An 18,846-nucleotide genomic window follows, 5' to 3' on the forward strand; every position below is an offset into this window, starting at 1 on the left:
TGCTTACCAGGTATCTAGCTCCTTCCAAACCTTTACCATTGAAACTGAGTCCGTCACCTTTCCCCAAAATCCATCTTTCCCTTTGAATTCTCCACAAATAAACTGTGCCGCTCATTTAATTCTGAAGATATTATCTTTTGTATTATTTATTGAATTCTTTCATTTGTTGTTACCATACGTAAACAGTAATTATTTTGAGCAAAAGAATTGTATTTTCTACATCTCTGTATTTCTGTATTCCTGATGATTCTTATCCAGCACTCTTTTGTGTGTATGTGTGTGTGTGACAGAGTCTTGCTCTGTTGTCCAGGCTTAAGTGCAGTGGTGGCACCATCATAACTCACTGTAGCCTCAACTTCTGGGATCAAGCAATTCTCCCACTTCAGCTTCCCGAGTGACTGGGACTGCAGGCATGTGCCACCATGCCCAGATAATGTTTACAAACTTTTTTGCAGAGACAGGCTCTCGCTCTTGCCCAGGCTGGTCTCAAACTCCTAAGCTCAAGTGATCCTCCCACCCTAGCCTCACAAAGCACTGGGATTACAGGCATGAGCCTCTGCACCCAGCCTCCTATGCAGTGTTCAATAAATTATTTTTATTAAGACGTCTCAGCTAAGTTCCTAGTATCTTCCATATACTTCTCACTGTGGTAATTTTTGAAAGGCTTGACAGATTTTGATGAAAATGAATAGATATGAAGTGTAATTTTGATTCAGACCACCATCTTGAGACAAATAGTAGCTACTAAATGTACTGACAGGAGAATTTCTATAACTTATTAACAGTGGATTCTGTACAATTTTATACACCCCTGCAGCTGAATGTGTTCTGCTATTCAGAACTTCTGAAAGAGGAAGTTACCAGCCAAAGAAATTATAAGGCAAGTTGAAGGATGTAGTTAGGTTAGACTAAGCAGACACTCAAATGAGAGGTAAGACTGAGCTAAAACTTCAAGACTGGGTTTCTATACCTCATCTGGGAGAATACTGACAACAGGGCATATAAAGTTTTGTCTTTTTACCCAAAATATGAGGTACTGGGCTGGGTGCGGTGGCTCATACCTGTAATCCCAGCACTTTGGGAGGCTGAGGGGGGCAGATGACTTGAAGTCAGGAGTTCAAGACCAGCTTGGCCAACATGGTGAAACCCTGTCTCTACTAAAATTACAAAAAAATTAGCTGGGTGTGGTGGTGCATGCCTGTAATCCCAGCTACTCGGGAGGCTGAAGCACAAGAATCGCTTGAACCTAGGAGGCGGAGGTTGCGGTGAGTTGAGATCTTGCCACTGCACTCCAGCCTGGGTGACAGAGTGAGACTCTGTCTTAAAAATAAAATAAAATAAACAAAAGGGTAATTTTTCCAATGTCAAAGGAGACTAGAAAAAGTTTTTGAAGAATGGTGTCTGCCTCCACTTTGTGTGGCAGAATGAAATACCACTATTTCACCAAGAGTAACCTCTGCCTCCTAAACTTTTATTTCTCCCAAGACTAAGTTTATAGATTCTTAGAATTAATGAGTTGAAAAAGACTTGACCATCTGGTTCAAATCCCTTGTTTAGAGACTTGCCACCTGCTTCGTAATCCTGGTTGTATGTTAGGTTTTCTAATCTTGCCTCTGGGCCTTATCTCTGAAGTCCCCACTCTGCACAGGCCCTAGAGTTTGAGTAATTCCATCCAAATGCAGATATTCCTATTATATTAAAAATAACACTTTGCCTTGGTCATGTTTAATGAATTTTCCTATGAAAGACAGATTCATGTATCACTTTTCAGATACTTAACATATGAAATTAAAAAAAAAAAAAATTGAGCCCTAATGAACATTTTCTACAACATGTGGATCAAGAGTAGGGAGGAAATACTGGTCTCCACATCTCCCCTTCCCACTCCCCCAACATCAAATCCACTGTCTATAGGCTTTTATGCTTTCCTTCCGTGATAGGATGATTTTGCCTTTTTTAAGGCTGAAAAATTCAACTCAGTTGACTCTCACAGATTTGAAGTTTTCTGCTGTGGTATAAAAAATACATCCATATTTCAATTGTTTTCACTTTATCAGTTGGCCACAATATGTATAAAACAGAATTGCCTGGTGCTCAGAATGAAATACCAAGTGATTCAAATATTGACTATTCTATTCAATTTCAATATAAACTTAAGCAAGTCACATACTTTCCACTTATCCAGTAGATGAAACAGCAAAGGAGGAGAGTTTATCTGAAAAGTTCTTCTCTGGAGAAAGATACTTAGAAAATACAAATGGTTCTTACCGAAGAGCCCAGCTCATCCCAGGAAGATCTGAGGAGAAGATGAGCAGACCCAATGCTACTTCAGCTCACCTCTCTCAGCAGACTTTTTTTTTTTTAAAGCCCTGTTTTAATTGAACACTATGTTCCTGAGTCAAAAGAGTGCTTCAGTAAATCCGCCTTCCTGGGGCATAACGAATCACACACAGTCACACTTTCAGAAAGGCGAATCCTGCCAAATGTTGGCTGGACAAAAGATGGCTTTTTTTCCCCTCCAGCAAAAATTACTCAAATTGCTTGAGAAAGAAGAAACACAGTATGTTTATCCCTGTTTACAGATGTTTAGCCAGTGCCCCTTCAGAGGGTCACGTTCCTATAAACAGCATCATGATAATTATATCCACTGCTGCAAAGAACAGATGTGTAAATTGGTGGTTTCTTGGGGGAAAATAATACCAAGTCCATTTTCCAGAAATGTACACAGTACAGTGCAGCTGTTAACATTCTGTGCAGAGGTCTCATTAGTGTCTATTGCTGAGTGAGGTGACATTTAAAGAATATGGAAATTCATGGGGTGGCATCTAGCAGGGAAGTCCAGAGACACCTAGGAAATGATTCAGATGGTTTGGTATATGTAAAAATTTCTATTGATATTGGGCAAATCTCCACATCTAAAGAAAGTAGTAACAAATCTTCGATTATAAAGTTTTCCAGGAAAGAAATATGTATTGAGTAGAGGGAAGGATTAGGAAACTTCTCATGCCCCACACACCTCTGAGATCTGTGTAACTTAGATATGAACTAAACTTTAGTGAGGTCAGGTTGCATCAAGGTGGTCAAATTCTCGATCTGTGAACACCAGAATATTTCTAAACTCATCGCTGAAGGGTCTGGCAGGGATCAGAGTTCCCGAAACTAGAGTCAATGGTTCCTTATTTAAAAAGCCAATGTTACCTTGCACACAAGAATTAGATGAAATCCTTTCTACTAATGAATTTATTTTGTTGTAGATACTTGCTTTTCCCCAGAATATATATTTATGTGACTATATGGTAATCAGTATTATCCCTAAAAATTAAAACATAACACTAATGTCCGTTTATTGTATTAGAATAGCTATTGAACACGTCTGTTATTGCAAATATGCATATCACTATAAGCTTCACTATCTTCTCTCTGTATAATTCTCTTAAATTATGTCAAATATGTGCAGAATATTATATACAGGGATCTAGTGTCTGCCTAAAGGATGGGATTTCTCCTGAACTGGGCTATCAGTACCTTCACATGTACCAAAACTTTGCATAAGACCAGTATGTATTTCATAACTTAGTAAATGTGATAAAACACTGAAAGTTAATTTGCATTTACACTGAATATTATAATATTTAATGACATTATGCAAAACTGGGGAATTTTGCTTCTGGGACAGAAAAGCATAATCTAGTTTTTTCAAGCTATGCTTTTATAATTCCACACGAACTACCCAGGAGGACCAAGGCATGTTAGAATGACTGAAATACAACAGGAACAGTCTAGTCTGCTAATCTGGATTTTTCAGGCCTGGGATGGAAGGTTAATAAATTGAGACCTGCCACATGCCTTAGTCCAAAGCATGCCTTTGACACTAATGATCTAATTCAGTTATCTACTTTGTCCAAAATTCAGCCTTCTCATACTCCATGCCCTGGGGACTTAAACAAAAACACAGGAGGTGATGAGGGTAGCCCCAGATCTATCTGGGGCTCTACTGACTCACTCTCTTGGTGTCAGTTTCAATGGCTATGAAATGACATGGTGTGATGGTCTCTTCTAGGCCTTGTGTCTTATGTTCAGTGGGACTGTGTATGCTGGAATTTAGAATAGCGTTTCTTGGTCATTTGTGTGGGATAGCGGCTGCTGGGTATCCACTTGACTTGAAAGTAAAGAGGTAATAGGGTAGAAATAGAAAATTCTGAACTGTTTGAAATAAAATCAAGGAAGCTGTTTCCAAACAGGACTGCGGTTCAGGTCTAAGGACCATAGATGCAGCCCACTAGTACATTTACTAAAATACAGTTTGGGCTCTTTATATCAGGCTCCCTCAATCAGCATCTCTGAAAGTTGAACCTATGAATCGGATTTAAACAAGCCTCTTTGGTGTAAATATGTATACTGAGAGTGGGGAACCCCTGATCTAGGTAAAAGAGGACTTTTTCTGCTAATCTGAAATCTGGTTGGGAGAAAATTATGTAATCTACCTAAACTTTGATTTTGTAATAATAGTAATGTTATCTTTCCATCGTTCTCAGAAAGTAAAAGTGTATCAGTGGAACAGCTCCTTAGTTTCTTAGAAAAACAAGCAATTTCCTAGTAAAAAATGGATTGTATTTTAAAAATAAATTGTTAAACTTGAAACATAAAACACTTTCCCCATAGAAATATCCTAAAATTTCCAGACAGAATGATCCAAAATGTAACTGAAATTCTATGTGTTTGTAATGGAAACATAGAAGAAAATAATGTTACTGGGCTTTGGAGTGTAATAGAACCATTTCTTCATATATAACTTCATTAAAATGCAAATATATAAAAAACTATATACACACATATTTGTGTGTATATATAATTTCCCTTTTCTAGTCTACAAGTATTGTGCTAGCCCCCCTCAACAGTACTGAGAATGAAAATTATAGCAAAACTCTTTTGTATTAGTTACTTTTGTGTCAGAATGAGATTCTCAAGATAAATGAAAAGAGGTATGGATAAAATGATTTCTCATGATGGGCAAAGGTTGGAAGAAACACCATGTGGGGAAAGGGCAAAGATAAAACAGATAAAGAGAGAATAAAAGAGGAAATGAGTGGCTTATGTGAGCAGGTGATGAGCTAAAGTGGAAGTGTAGGAGAGGTGAGCTGCTTGGGTTTAAGGAAAAAGACTGCTTGGGTGTGTGCTCACCCACAGGCCGAAGAAAGGAACACTGGGTGAGAGTGTGTCAACTACTCATAGTTACCACCAGATGGTGAAACTGATCCAGGGCCTCTTGGGTGTTGATCAGTTTATGCGGAGGTGGGGAGAAGACTGTCTTTCACTTATTAATTCATTAATTTCTTTCACAAATATTTTTTCAGTATCTACTAAGTCCCACGGACTATGCTAGGAGCTGCTGTTAAAATGACAAACTAGATAAGGTCACTGCCCTCAATCAACTTACAGTTGGGTGAGAAGCTATTGGGTACAAGTATGGCCCTAGAACAAATTAGTCTTAGATTTCTAGTAAATAATCTTACGCAATGAGATTTGGCCTTGCTCCTTTGATGACTTACCTCAAGGAGCCCCAGGCAAAACCAAAAGAAAGGCCCAGGAGTTCTTTTTCTCTACCATCCAGCCCATACCTCAGGGCAGCACCTGGCAGGCTGCTCTTCCCTACCCCTTGGTCTTTCATAATCCAATCTTCAGTCTTCCCTTAAATAAAAACGTATTTGCCTTTGGCCTCTTGCCTTCAAAATGTTTATCTTTGCTTGTCTGTTTTTTGAGACAGGGTCTCCACTCCGTCACCCAGGCTGGAGTGCGTTGACCTCTGGGTTCAAGGGATCCTCCAACCTGTCAGCCTCCTGAGTAGATGGAACCACAGGTGTGCAACACCACACCTGGCTTTTATATATATATTTATATATACATATATATTTATAACATATAATATACATAATAATATATTTTGTAGACACAATTGCCTTATGTTGTCCAAGTTAGTCTCGAACTCCTGAGCTCAAGCAACCCTCCCCATCTCCGCCTCCCAAAGTTCTGGGATTACAGACGTGAGCCACCGCACCCAGCCAAAAACGTTTATTTTGATTAGATGACAGGTATTAATCTGATTAACCAAAGAGACAAAGTATTACTAAATTCCTCATCCGTGGTAACATTTCCATGTTAGGTGTTTTCTATTTGTTTTTTCTTTTCCGTAATGGTGTGGCCTAGTAACAGTTAAACTTCTTGAGGGCATTACATACCTTCGACATATAGAAAAGCTATGAACATTCAACACTGAAATAATCATATAAACCAAATATACTGCATACTACTTCAGGGATACTCTGAAGCCCATCCTTAGACCCAGACTCAAAACAAAATACGATTTAAAGAACTGACACAAATCGTGGGAGTTTAGAGAACAACGTGACGGGCAGCAGAGGAGAGGACAGGATTGAAGCAAACTATTTTTTTTTTTTTCCTAAGTAGGGCTGATTCTGGCTTGTCTTCCTTCTCCCCACTTTGCTTCTTACTCTTGGACTTACAAACTGTCTGGTTTCCCTTCTCCAAGTCAGGGCTTCGTTTCTCTGCCTTGGCCTTCCTGCCCCGCCTTCTGCGTTCTGACTCCATGAGCCCCTCTTCGGGTCTCATTTTCTGCCTTCTTTAGGCGTTCCCTCGGCCGCTCAGCAGTGTGATCTCATCTCTTTGTTTCTCCCCGGCTGCCGTCAGTCAGCGGCTCTCAGCGCCCCCGCCGCGCGGGCTCAGGGCAGTGCTGCGGGCGTGGCCTCGGCCGCAGAGACCCTGGGGACCGCAGGGCGTGGCGCGGCCTCCGCCCACTGCCCGGAGCGACCCCCAGAGGCAGCCACCGGGCGCTCGCCGTGCGCGAGGCCCCTCCTCCAACTCTGCAGAACTCCGGGGAGGCCTCTTGCTCCCCGAACACCCGGGAGTTCGCTTTCATTTTAACGAATCTCCACAATCTCTTGTTTGGGAGGTAATTGCTTCTTGGAGAACAAAAGCGTCAGCCCAGAGCCCCAGGTCTCTCCACGGGAGGAGGGCACCCAGGGGCGATGCACCGGGCTCTCTCCTTCGCCCTTCTTGGCCCGCTGGCCTTCACCTCCCACCCGCACCAGCAACTGCAGCCGGCTTCCGCGGACTGAGCAGCCCTGGGTCAGCCAAGGTTAAGCAGCGGGTGGGGAAGAGGAGAGAAAGCTGGGTCATTTGGAAGTAACCTTCTCGTCCCGCCCAGTTTTTCCTTGCTTGGAGGCGGCAGAAAGCACTTTAGCATTCCTCGGGCTGTTTGCGCCTCTTTCTCTAGCAGGGCCAGGTGAGAGGAAGAGCGGCCGGCAGGAAGGTTTCTTTGTCAGCAAAAGAGGACCTTTGGAAACTACCCTGTCTTTAGAAGACAGCACAGGAAAGAAAAACAGCTAAGGAGTCAAGGTCAGAGACTTCACTTGGAAAACAATGGCCCTTCATGATTATTACAATTTTTGAAAAGTTTTCTAAGCTTTTTCGTTTGACCTTTCCATTTCTCACTATGAAATGTAGGTTCTACAGACAATTACACATAAGTTTCTTTTTCAGGGGAAGAGGGTAAATGAAACAGGTGGAAAGAAGTGAAATGATTGTAGACGTGGCCAAATTTAGACTTGGTGTGAGATTTCCTCTTCGCTTGGAAACACATGGCACCAGCATGCATTTGTTCATTCATTCAATAATGTGAATGAACACTGAACACCACGATGTGATGGGCTTTGTCACAGGCTGTAAGTGGCTTCAGGTCCACATGAAAGGGGAGCCAAAAATTAAAATAACACATTAGAGAGAGAGAGAGAGAAAAGGGAAGAGGGGCAAGGTGTCAGGCAGCAAGCTTCTTAGCGTTAGAATGGGTCGCCATCCCTAAAAGCTGATGACTGAACAACTGAGACCAACGAGTGTAGAGGAGCAGTGGAGAGACAGTACTGCATCTGCCAGTGATGAGTGTAGGAAGCTCATGAGGGTTAGAACCTTCCCTCTCAGTTTACTGACCTCTTTTTCTTTTTAAATAGGTTGAAGCCAACTGTGGTAGAGGATAACAGTGATTCGCATATCTTATTTGTTTATTTTTAGTAGCCCCCTCCCCCGCAACTAGGACAGTGAGTTCCATTCAGATTTTCAATACAGCTGAAAACTTGGCTTTAAAATTTGTGAAGGAAGGCATTTCTTTAGAATCTTTCACTTTTTCATCGCAGAAGCTTGGGGGAATGTTTAGCTTTTTGCTGAATCATGAAGGGATTGTTACTGCGTTCTGAGAGTGTAGGAATTAGGTGCCTAAAGAAAGGTGTCTGCTTTCCTGTTGAGGTGGTTTATTTAGCAGTTCATAAAAGCATGTGGGTCAAGTCATCTGAACTGTGTAGAGTCAAGGGTCTTGCCGCATGGGAGGCTGGCCAGCGGAGAAGTTTTGTGCTCTCTCAGTTTGGTGATCCTCATGTTGTATACATATTCCAAAATTTCCAGTAATTAGATACATATAATTACTTATATATATGTAATTTCACATATATATGTAAAATTTTAGAAAATAAGTGACAATACAGGCCAAAGTATGGGGGAGACACTGTCCATTCCAGATACCAGAATAAGATCACAGATAACTTCTTAGATGTTTCTTTTCTAGGGAAGTAGGGAAATGGAACATATATACATCTGCACACAATTCAGACTTACACTTTGAATGTCTGTCTTAAATCTCCTAGTCAACTCCCTTAATGTACAGACAAAGAAACAGGCCCAGAGAAGTGAAGAGACTTTCATAAAGTTGGAGTCAGGTTGGGATATGTCAGGCCTGGCCTCCTTGCTGCTAATTATTTCTTGCTGTTAATTATTTCTCTGAATTTTATAATAGAGGCACCTCTGAAACTGTCTGAAACTTTTCATTTAGAGAGATGTTCAAAAAGAACTGTGGATTTCTCAGAATGGGTGTGTTTAGTCTGAGTGTTGTGGGCCAGTGTATTTCATTTTTGAATGTGCAAAAGATTTATTAAAATGCAGATCTTGGTTCAGTGGGCCTGGGCGCGGCGACAGTCTGCATTGCCAGCGCAGACTGCCCTTAGTGGTGCAGATGTTGCTGGTCCACATGTGGAACGGCTAGGCTGTAGACAGCATCTTTCCTCCTTGCCTTTCCTTCTTGCTGAGGGAACAGCCCTGGGGATTTAAGAAGCCCTTTTTGTTTCTGTTGCCAGGTCACTGTGCTCCCTTAGCTAATCTGGATACCTTTCACTGCCTTGTCTTCATCCAGATCTGAGATATTGTTAGAAATAGTCCCTAGAGACAGGAGTCTTGAGCTGGAGGGTGCGAGCCTTTGTCTAGTGACTTAGCACCATTTAACTTGGTTCCACAAAATGTTTCTTTCACACATAAGCAATTTACTGAACTCAGATGGTTAAAAAAAACTCTTTTTCTCTCCACAAGTGTCCTCCCAGCTGCAGCTTATTGCACTCCCTTGCAGCTGGGAGTGCAGCTGGCATGCTGCTAGCTCACCGGCCTGGCCCTTCCACTGGAACCCAGCAAGTTTTTTGTGCTTTTTTTTTCAACACTCTCTTCTGTCCTGCACTTCTGCACGTGATGTCTAGATTTAGCTCTAAGTGCCTTTGTGCAGCATCTGAGTTGAGCAAGCCACTAAGATATAACTGGGCAGAGGTTCTTCTAAGGCAGGCAAACTTCAGCGTCACCCATTTCTCGGTTTTCTGCAGCTTGCCTGCTTTGGAAGGGTGGTTTGACTTGGCTTTGGTTTGTCAAGCCCACTGGGCTTTGATATGACTTCGAATTGCAAGTTTGGCTTGGGGAGAAACTAGGGCTTTTTTTTTTTTTTTTTTTTTTTTCACCTAGGAGCTGTCAAATTGCAAACCACAGAGCGTGCTCACAAGAGAAGTGGCAAGGGCAGATTGGGACCATTTCATGAATTTCTCAAATGCCAAAGCAATGAATATCTTCTTAGCTTGATAAGCAATGGGAATGTCTAAAGTTTGTTTTTGGTGGGGGTTGGGGGGAAGGGAGAGGCATATTGTAATGAAACCACAATTCTATTTTAGCTTACTCTGATAAAATATGTTGCACAGAGTGGAAGACAGACTAAGGAGGAGAGCTTCTTAGAGTGAATGTTATAGTGTTAGCTTTTCTTGTCAGTTTTAAACCTTAAAATATGAGAACAGTACTCCTAGGTAGAATTTCTGACATTTGGTAAAAGGAGAATCTTTGTCTAGGTCCTCCCTGCATACCCACTGCACCATTGCCACCAGCTACCTGTTATTGCCTTGATTCTCTGCAGTGACTTAAACCTTCTGTTGTATGTTTCTTGGGTGCTTCCATATCATGGCATAGTCACACAGATGCATACTCATTTACCAGAGGCTGCAGAGGTATCAGGCCCCTTTGGTTTGTTCAGCTTACTGGGCTTTGATACAACTTTGAATTGCAAATTTGGCTTGGGGAGAAATTAGGGAATTTTCTACCTAGGAACTGTCAAATTGCGAACCACAGGGAGAGTTGACTACTGGATTTTTCTGGGAATCAACTTTCCTAGTCTTGGGTATAATTCTAAGCTGATACAGTAATATGGGGAATCCTTGGTTTCTGATGAGTAAATCAGAATCCCAGTAAGAGTGGTGACATCACCTCTTGAACTCAGCAGAGTCTCCAGGACTTTTCATGCAGCAACACATCTGTAAAGTTCCCTGTTGTTGGAGTTTCACTAATTTGGTGCTCTGTACATCCCTTTGGGCTATGTGACGTCACTTATGAGAGGGTGATGGCACATCTCATAGTAGTGTATATATCAAGTAGAAAGTTATTTTCGTTGACCTCAAGACCGCAGAATTAGACAGTATCTCCCTATTTTTACCCAATTTAGCCAAATTCTTTCATTCAAATATTAGATTATTATTAATCACTGAATGCAGATTCATGTGAATTAATTCAGGAGTTGTAAAATTTGCTTGCCTGCTTTCCAAACCAAATAAAAGGGAATTTTCTTTCTTTGATGGCTCCAAAGGGTTCGGTGTTTCTCCCTGTAGAACCACAAAGTGGGAGGTGTGCTAGTGCTTTGTACCATGAACTACACAGTCATCGAACATATACAACATTTTCCCCACAACCATATTATTTATATGATACTTTTTGAGTATCATTCGATTCAGAGCAATTTGTATGCCATGCATGAAACAGCTCTACATGGATTTCCTTATATACCTCACTACGATTGTGAAAAAAGGAACAGGAATAGTTGGTTCAAGTAAAAAGCAATGTTTAATTCAGGAACTCAGGCTGAATTTAAATCCTCACACTCAGGAATAAATTGCAGAACCTTCTCTTTACCACCTGCTCAACCCCTTCCTTCTGATAAGAATGCATAATTCTGATTCTAGTCCATTCATTTGCTTTTCTCATTTTTATTAAATAGCCGTAGTTCCTGACCTGATGCCCTCTCCCTCCCTCTTCTCCCAGTATTGCTTTCCTTGCTCTCTGATATTTTTCTCTCTTGCTTTCAGAATTAAAAGGGAACCTGGTCTCTGGGATGTTTTCAACATCTCAAGTGTGAATTTTCCCTGTCAAAATCTTCACAAGGAAAATGAGTCACAGCATCACCTAGATGACGAGGTCATAACACCTCAGCCCTTGTTTAAAAAATTTATTTCTACTTTTCTGTTGTAAAGAGATCTCAAAACAGGAAGATAAAATTGGAGTGACAGCTCTGCAGCCTAGTCTTTTAGACAGTGAACTAGGCCAGCATTGGCAGACACTGACGATGACAAAGTCCTGCTCTGAATTGTCCCACCCTGCACTCCACTTTTTACCTCGCCTGGGAGACTTGAGGAAAAACCTTCAGAGTGCAGATCGACCTAGTCCTCATTCGCTTGGCTTCTTGACTTTCTGGCTTTCCAGGGTAATTTTACCTCACATGTAACCTATGCAAGTATTTTAGGTTCAAACCCTGGCTCTGACACTTACTAGCTGTATGACTTTAAGCAAATTACTTAATTACTTAACTAATGTCCTTCTACTTAGTCTTTTCATTTATAAGATAATAGTACCCATTGCATAGTTTTGTTCTTAGAATTGAGTTAGTTAATCTACAAACTATATGTTATAAATATGTTTAGGAGTGTGTCTGTATCATATAAAAGTGCTTAGAAGTGTGCTTGACATATAATTTTAAAATTTGTTATTGTTATGTTCTCTAAGCATATTAGGGTATTTTATGTCATTACTTTTAAAGGTCACTTTTTTATATGTGTTGGTGGGAGGCATTTATTATTTTTTTAAGTGTGCATATCACTGAAACATCCCTCTATGGAGCTATAAAAGCAAACTATAAAATATTTACTATAAAATATATAAAAACTATAAAATATTTACCATATAATTCACTCACTCCCCAGTCTCCAGAAAGTAGCAATTTTTACTTCACTTGTATTATCTTCTTCCCCGCATTTTACAAATACTATTTTCTTTCAGCCTCAAAAAAATTCTGCACAATAGGTACTAGGATTCTAATATGGGGATGAGAAAACTGAAATTTAGAGAAATTAAGTAATTTATCCCAGGTCATATATTTAAGCAATGAATGAGCCAGGATTCGAACTCTGATCTTTGGACCCCAAAACCATGCCAGGTAACAAGTAATCAATGAGTGTCAATGACTGATCATCGAGAGAGAATTCAGTGCCAAAAATGAAGAGGGTGTCAAGAAAATAAGAACAAGGACAACAGCAACATAAGCAACAAGAACAAACTTAGATCCAAAATTAATAAAGATTTTTCTAGAGGACTGCGTATTTTTCCTTAAACTGTCCAACAGCTTGGGGACAGAAATCTAATTAAAATGGAAGTCTATGCATGCTCAAATCACATGCCTTGTACCTGATACGATCTGCTTCCACCCCAGTCCCGAAAAAAAGGCATTCAGTTATTTTCTTCTACAAGTGGAAGAATATAACAACATACCTTCTAGAATCAGGGGAAAATGTAGAAATGTATTACTCTTTTTTTAGATTTCTCAAATACTGTTCTACAAGGATAATCACTCACCTGGTGATTATTATAGAATGTTAAGGTGTGTACAAATTGCTGCTGATAGATAGCACTGTCCTTGCAAAATCATCCCATGGGCCTCCCTCAAATAAATAGGTATACTTCAAAAAGCAGTATGCTTGCTGTACAAGTACAGTTTTAAGAAAAATCACTCAGCCCTCACTTGCAAATGTGTTCTTTCCCCTAATGCCTCCTACGCAGAGATTCTGGAGCCACCCCCTTCAGAATATCTGAAATATAGACCAATTTTGCTCATTAAAACTGCTTCAAGTAGTCCTAGAGCTGATATTAGGGTTGCTACTTATTCAATAATACTTTTCAAGTATTTAGTGTTGAATTCTTGAGATTGAATTTTCTATTAGCTTCCTTAAAATGTAAGAGAATGGAGGGCTAAGTTTAAGACCCATTCTACTAATTGTGAGGCTTTCCACAATCTGTGTTTCCTTATTTTATTAAAGGGGATGGCACACTTGTTTAGCCTTCTTCATTATAGTTCTCAGAGGAACCATTTTAAGTTGAAAGTACTTCATAACCTATAGTGCTTAAATTTAAACCACTGTCATTTCCCCCCACCACAGCCTTTGGCAAATGGGGTCTTAAATTCTTTCTATCTCCCACCAGACTTTTAGCGTGCATTCTGACACATTTGTGTATCCTTACTAGATATGAGGTACATAATATTCAGGCTTTACTAACTATCCAATGGGGGTGCATTGGATATACTTGGCTTGGCAATTTCAAATTATAATGATCCTCAGTACCAGATGTTCCTAAGCTAGTCCCCTACAAAATGTCTGGCATCTTCGTTTATAACTTTTATCAGGCTTGAGTATTACCACACATAAGCACATAGAGTAGCTCTCAGAACCTGCAGAGGCAATTGTTTTACTAGATGTGTGAGGGCTATAGTTGGATCAATGGGATAGATGCTGTATATGAAATAGTGGCTAAATGAGTTTGTGTGTGTGTGTGTGTGTGTGTGTGTGTGTGGTTGGGGGATGTCAGGTGAAGGGGACATATTTTGGGAATGAAGAGATTTCTAGTTTCAGTGAATTTCTATCATCAAGCTGCTACACTAGGTGAAGATTTGGGGGATGGATAAGTTAGAGAAGACTGAGAAGGAATCAGTTGGTGTGTGTCAGGTGATAGTGGAGTGGGACTGTGATTTAACTTTGACAATGTAAACAGATCTTCCCCCTTCCCAAGATAAGAAAGAACAGAGTTGAGTATTGTGGCACATTTTACATGGTTTTCTGCTTATCTCTTTGAGAATAGATAGCTCAGTAGCACTGTAGAGTTAAGAAACAGCTTTTCCACTCTCCGAGTGACGATACCTACAACCATCAAGATGAATACAGTCTCATGACCAAATCTCCTCTGATATTTATCTCATCAACATGCCTTAACTTAGTGTCATGATGATGTAGAAATTTCTACATCTGAGAGAATAATGGTGATGGCAATAATTATGATGAGAATAATGGTAGCAGCCACCCCTTTCTGAGTATGTACAAAGTGTCAGGGACTGTGCTGGGTGCTTTATGTACATTAACTCATTTGATTCTCTTATCAGCCCAATGGGATAGTTTTGTTATTCCCCCAGCCTACGGATGAGGAACCTAAAACTGACTTGCCCAAGGTCAGGATCTACCAAGTAACTGGCAGAGCAGGAATTTAAACTTACACATGTCTAACTCCACAGCCCATGCTCTTAAGCACCAGGGAATATTGACTTTTATAGGAGGAGGACTAAGCGTGGGCTTTGTCATTCAGAAGCTGGATGGCACTGGGCTCCTTCCTGGTTCCTCATCTGTGTTGATTATAAAACAGGCACAGTGATGTGTTCCTCACATGATCATGATAAGGATTGAATTGAAATTCTAAATGTATATACTGTGCACTTATAAATGTAAGAAGAGAAAGGAAAATGACAGCTGGAGAGGCTTGATGAGGGCTCCAGCATTAGTAACCTGGAGCGAGAACACCCAGCCAGTGAGCTGAGTGCTGCCCATTTACACTCTCTGAGCTCCAACACAGTGTGGCATGTGGTCATGCAGCAACTAAAAATAACTTTTTTTTTTTAGTATCAACTATGTGCCAGCAGTATTTTAGCCACTGAAGCTTAGAAGATTGTAAAAACCAGATAAAGTTCTGCTCTCAGATTGTTTATAGTCCAAGGAAAGATTCAGTTAGTAATAAAATAAAAACATATGGCAGATGATCATAAGAACTAAGAGGGAAAAGACAGAGAAGTGGACCAAGAGTGACAATATTTGAGGAAGGGTGTGTGGTAGAGTGGGTGAGAAAAGTCTCTCACTCATTTGTTCATTGAACAAAATGTCCCAGTACCTACTGACTCAGACTGTAACTTGTGAAGGGGGTTTAATTAAGAAAAAATAGATGAACAATCATTATTTGTTATAGTAGGAAGACTATAGTAATTTAAGTAAATACTCATCTTATTGATCTTATTGCATCTCACATTTTTGAGTGTCCAACAAAAGACACTTCACAGTGTCTTACCTGGAAGGAAGATTGTTTTATGCTAAGTTCCCTGGGCTCTGGGGCTCTCTTCCTGCTGGTGAGCTCTGACCATTTTCAGGAGCTTGGCATGTGCTTTGCTCTTGGGGTCTCTCAACTGGGAAAGACTTGCCGCTGGTGGTAGTACAGGAGTTTGTCTGCTGGTAGACTGCTTTTCTGTCTTTTTCTTGATGCATTGGCTTCCTGCAGCTCTTCTTCTGTCTTTAGTTGCTAGCAGAAGAGGCCTCACAGTCCCTCTCATGGACTGGTCTGTGATAGCCTTTTTGCCTGAGTGGTGGGGAGTTCCACCCTTTTGTTTCTAGCTCACAGTGGCTGCTAAAGGCATAGCAACCTCTCTGAGAGCAGAGTCTAGTGTCCCCCTCACTTTGCCAGCCCTTCTGTCATTTCTTGAGGGAGTCAACATGTGCTTCTGCAATGGGCAGTGTTCATTAGAGGGTTTGCTCCCACTGCTCAAGAGTGGAGCTGCTTCCTCCCGGGGCTGACTTCCCGTAGGTATTTTCCTGAGTCTCAGTGATTTTGACCCTTGATTCAGTTAGGTGACTTATACCTATGTCTGCTATACCCCAAAGTTTTCTAGACGAGTTTAGTCAAGTTACTCTGTCTGGCTTGTGCCTCGGTATATGACCAGCATGATTAATGTGCCTCGTCGCAACACTGGGCTCTTCCAATCCCAGTTTAAGGAAGGAGACTTCCTTTCTTGAATAACTAAGGGACTAGTTATTCCCAGCCCACTCCCCTTAAGCCTTGGAGAGCAATACACAGATTAAATGTAAATAGAGGGGAGCAGAGATTCTCCAGCAATCTCCCATGAATATTTTCATCAATTTTATTTATTTATTTGAGACAGAGTTTCACTCTTGTTGCCGAGGCTGGAAAGCAATGGCGTGATCTCAGCTCATAGCAACCTCTACCTCCTGGGTTCAAGCAATTCTCCTGCCTCAGCCTCCCGAGTAGCTGGGATTACAGGAGCCCGCCACCACACCTGGCTAATTTTGTATGTTTAATAGAGACAGAGTTTCTCCATGTTGGTCAGGCTGGTCTCAAATTCCCAACCTCAGGTGATCTGCCCGCCTTAGCCTCCCAAAGTGCTGAGATTATGGGCATGAGCCACTGCACCCAGCCATTTTCACCAGTTTTGCTAGTGAAAAAGCATATAAGCAGGGAGCAGTGCCTCACACTGTAATCCCAGCACTTTGGGACGCTGAGGCAGGAAGATGGCTTGAGTCCAGGAGTTTGAGACCAGCCTGGGCAACATGGTGAAATGTTGTCCATCTTTACAAAAAATACAAAAATTAGCTGGGCATGGTGGCACATGCCTGTAGTCCCAGCTCCTTGAGAGACTGAAGTGGAAGGATTGCTTGAGCTTGGGAGGTCGAAGCTGCAGCAGTCATCTGAGATGGTGCCACTGCACTCCAGTCTAGGTGACAGAGAGAGAGACCCTGTCTAAAATGAAAGAAAACGTACACACACATACACGAAAAATAGTTTTATTGATATGACTCTAACAAGTCAATAGATAAATATAAATCAGTTGTCTTTATCTTAGATGTATTATTATTTTCAAGTGCTTGTTTATTATTATGATCTATGGCATTTCTACAGTTTTGCTATTTCTCTCCTTGTTAAACCTCTGCTTACTAATTTCTATAATTGGGGAATCATATACCTGTTGTAGTCAGATGATCTTGAATTCCACCACTGAGAAGTGAAGGATTTTAACAAAATTGACAAAATCGAATCCAGATTTCTTCACCTATCATCATCTTTTTGAAATGGCACTAATAGAGATGCTCAGATTTTGGATTCATCCAACAAATATTAATTGAGCATCTACTTTGTGCCAGGCACCATTCTAGAAACTGGGCATTCAGCTGTAAGTAAAACAGGCAAGGTATTTCTCAAAGGCTGACTTTTTTTTCTGTTTGAAGACATAAATTGCAATATGTTATTTGCCTCTTCTATGTCTTTGTGGGACATAATAGGGTTATAGATATATAAAATAAAATAAAACATAACTTTTCAGAGTGGAAACTGAGTTCTACTCTGATAATGCTTTATACTATGATGAAGATACAACCTCATATTATTTTGGAAGCAGGTGGGTCGTACATGATGAATAAATAATAGATTAAAGTGGATTGAAGACCCAGCTTTTGATCACCAGCTCTTATTTGAAAAGTTAACATTTCTATCACAGTTTCCAATATGAGACATTTTGTTTCCTTTTACAGTTTCATTGCTTCTCTGTACATCCTGCTCCCCATTCCCCTCATCCCTTAGTTAGGTCTTCAAACCAGACTTCATGTTGAGGGATCCAGTGTATGCCCGCTGTGCCTTTTCATCTTTTTAAAGGACACTTTCTTCCTTACACCTGCATCGAAACCTGCAGTGACATTCCATCTATAGAACTGGCCCACCGTCCTCTCTCTCCTCCATAAGGGATATTTTGCTGTGTTTTTGATCTTTGTCTAGGTTTAAAGAAAGTACAGAAGCTCCACTGTGAACTACTTTAATACTTGCACATTTTCCCTAAAGTCAATTGCCATGGTATCAATGATGCTTAAAAATAGAGTGAAATTTTGTTATGTGAATTTCACCTCAATAAATTATTAATAAAAAAAATAGAGTGAGCCATAAGTAGGTACTTCCTAGATTTAATTTATATTTATCAGCACTTTATTCTGGTTCCTTTACAGGCTGTACAAGATTCTGATAGGCATGAAAACTACAGGATGTTTAAAAAAATATTGCTTAGGATATCTCCGGCCTTTCAAGTTTGTTCTCAAAAATAACTTTGCTTGATCAAATGGATTATATTTTGGTTTACTAAAGATGTTCTCAGAAAGAAGAATTTGTATACATCCATGATTTGTAATACATTTAAAATTCAATCCTGTTTTTTAAAAATTTAAGTATTATAATAGTACTATTTATAGCTAGCAGAAGTAGATACAGGGCCAAGTTTTAATTTGCTTGGAAGGTTGAGGCATTCCTATGATAACTGGGAAAAGTGAAATGCATTGAGGTATCCCAGATGAATGGATAATGTTATTTTTAGTTCTGAAAGTTAGCCATTCATGGATTTTTGCCTAGAGCTCTTTTGTAACATATTGAATGCAAACGTTTGGACATTTTAGAATAAATCTTAAGTTGTCCATTCCTCCTTTCCCCAAAGGAAAAGAAGACCAGAGCAACAATGTTGCTTCCCTTGAATGTCTTATACTTCTGGGTTGTTTAGGTGAGGTTTGTCTCACAATCTTGTCA

The 18,846-nt window shown here is 40.4% G+C and overlaps 1 protein-coding gene across 2 annotated transcripts in view; it reads left to right on the top strand.

Annotated features, from left to right (window-relative positions):
• GAP43 (growth associated protein 43) overlaps positions 1-18,846 on the top strand; it is a 96,671-nt gene that overhangs the window by 29,675 nt on the left and 48,150 nt on the right. The window contains exon 2 of one of the 2 annotated variants that reach the window (XM_023213807.2): positions 11,499-11,893. The exons of the other annotated variant lie outside the window; for it this stretch is intronic. Coding sequence (XP_023069575.1) covers positions 11,756-11,893 — 138 coding nt within the window. The 5' untranslated portion in view covers positions 11,499-11,755. The remainder of the gene's footprint in view (positions 1-11,498; positions 11,894-18,846) is intronic. 2 annotated transcript variants of the gene reach the window in all.

The sequence above is a fragment of the Piliocolobus tephrosceles genome, chromosome 2, assembly GCF_002776525.5.
Source record: "Piliocolobus tephrosceles isolate RC106 chromosome 2, ASM277652v3, whole genome shotgun sequence".
Classification (NCBI taxonomy): Eukaryota; Metazoa; Chordata; class Mammalia; order Primates; family Cercopithecidae; genus Piliocolobus; species Piliocolobus tephrosceles.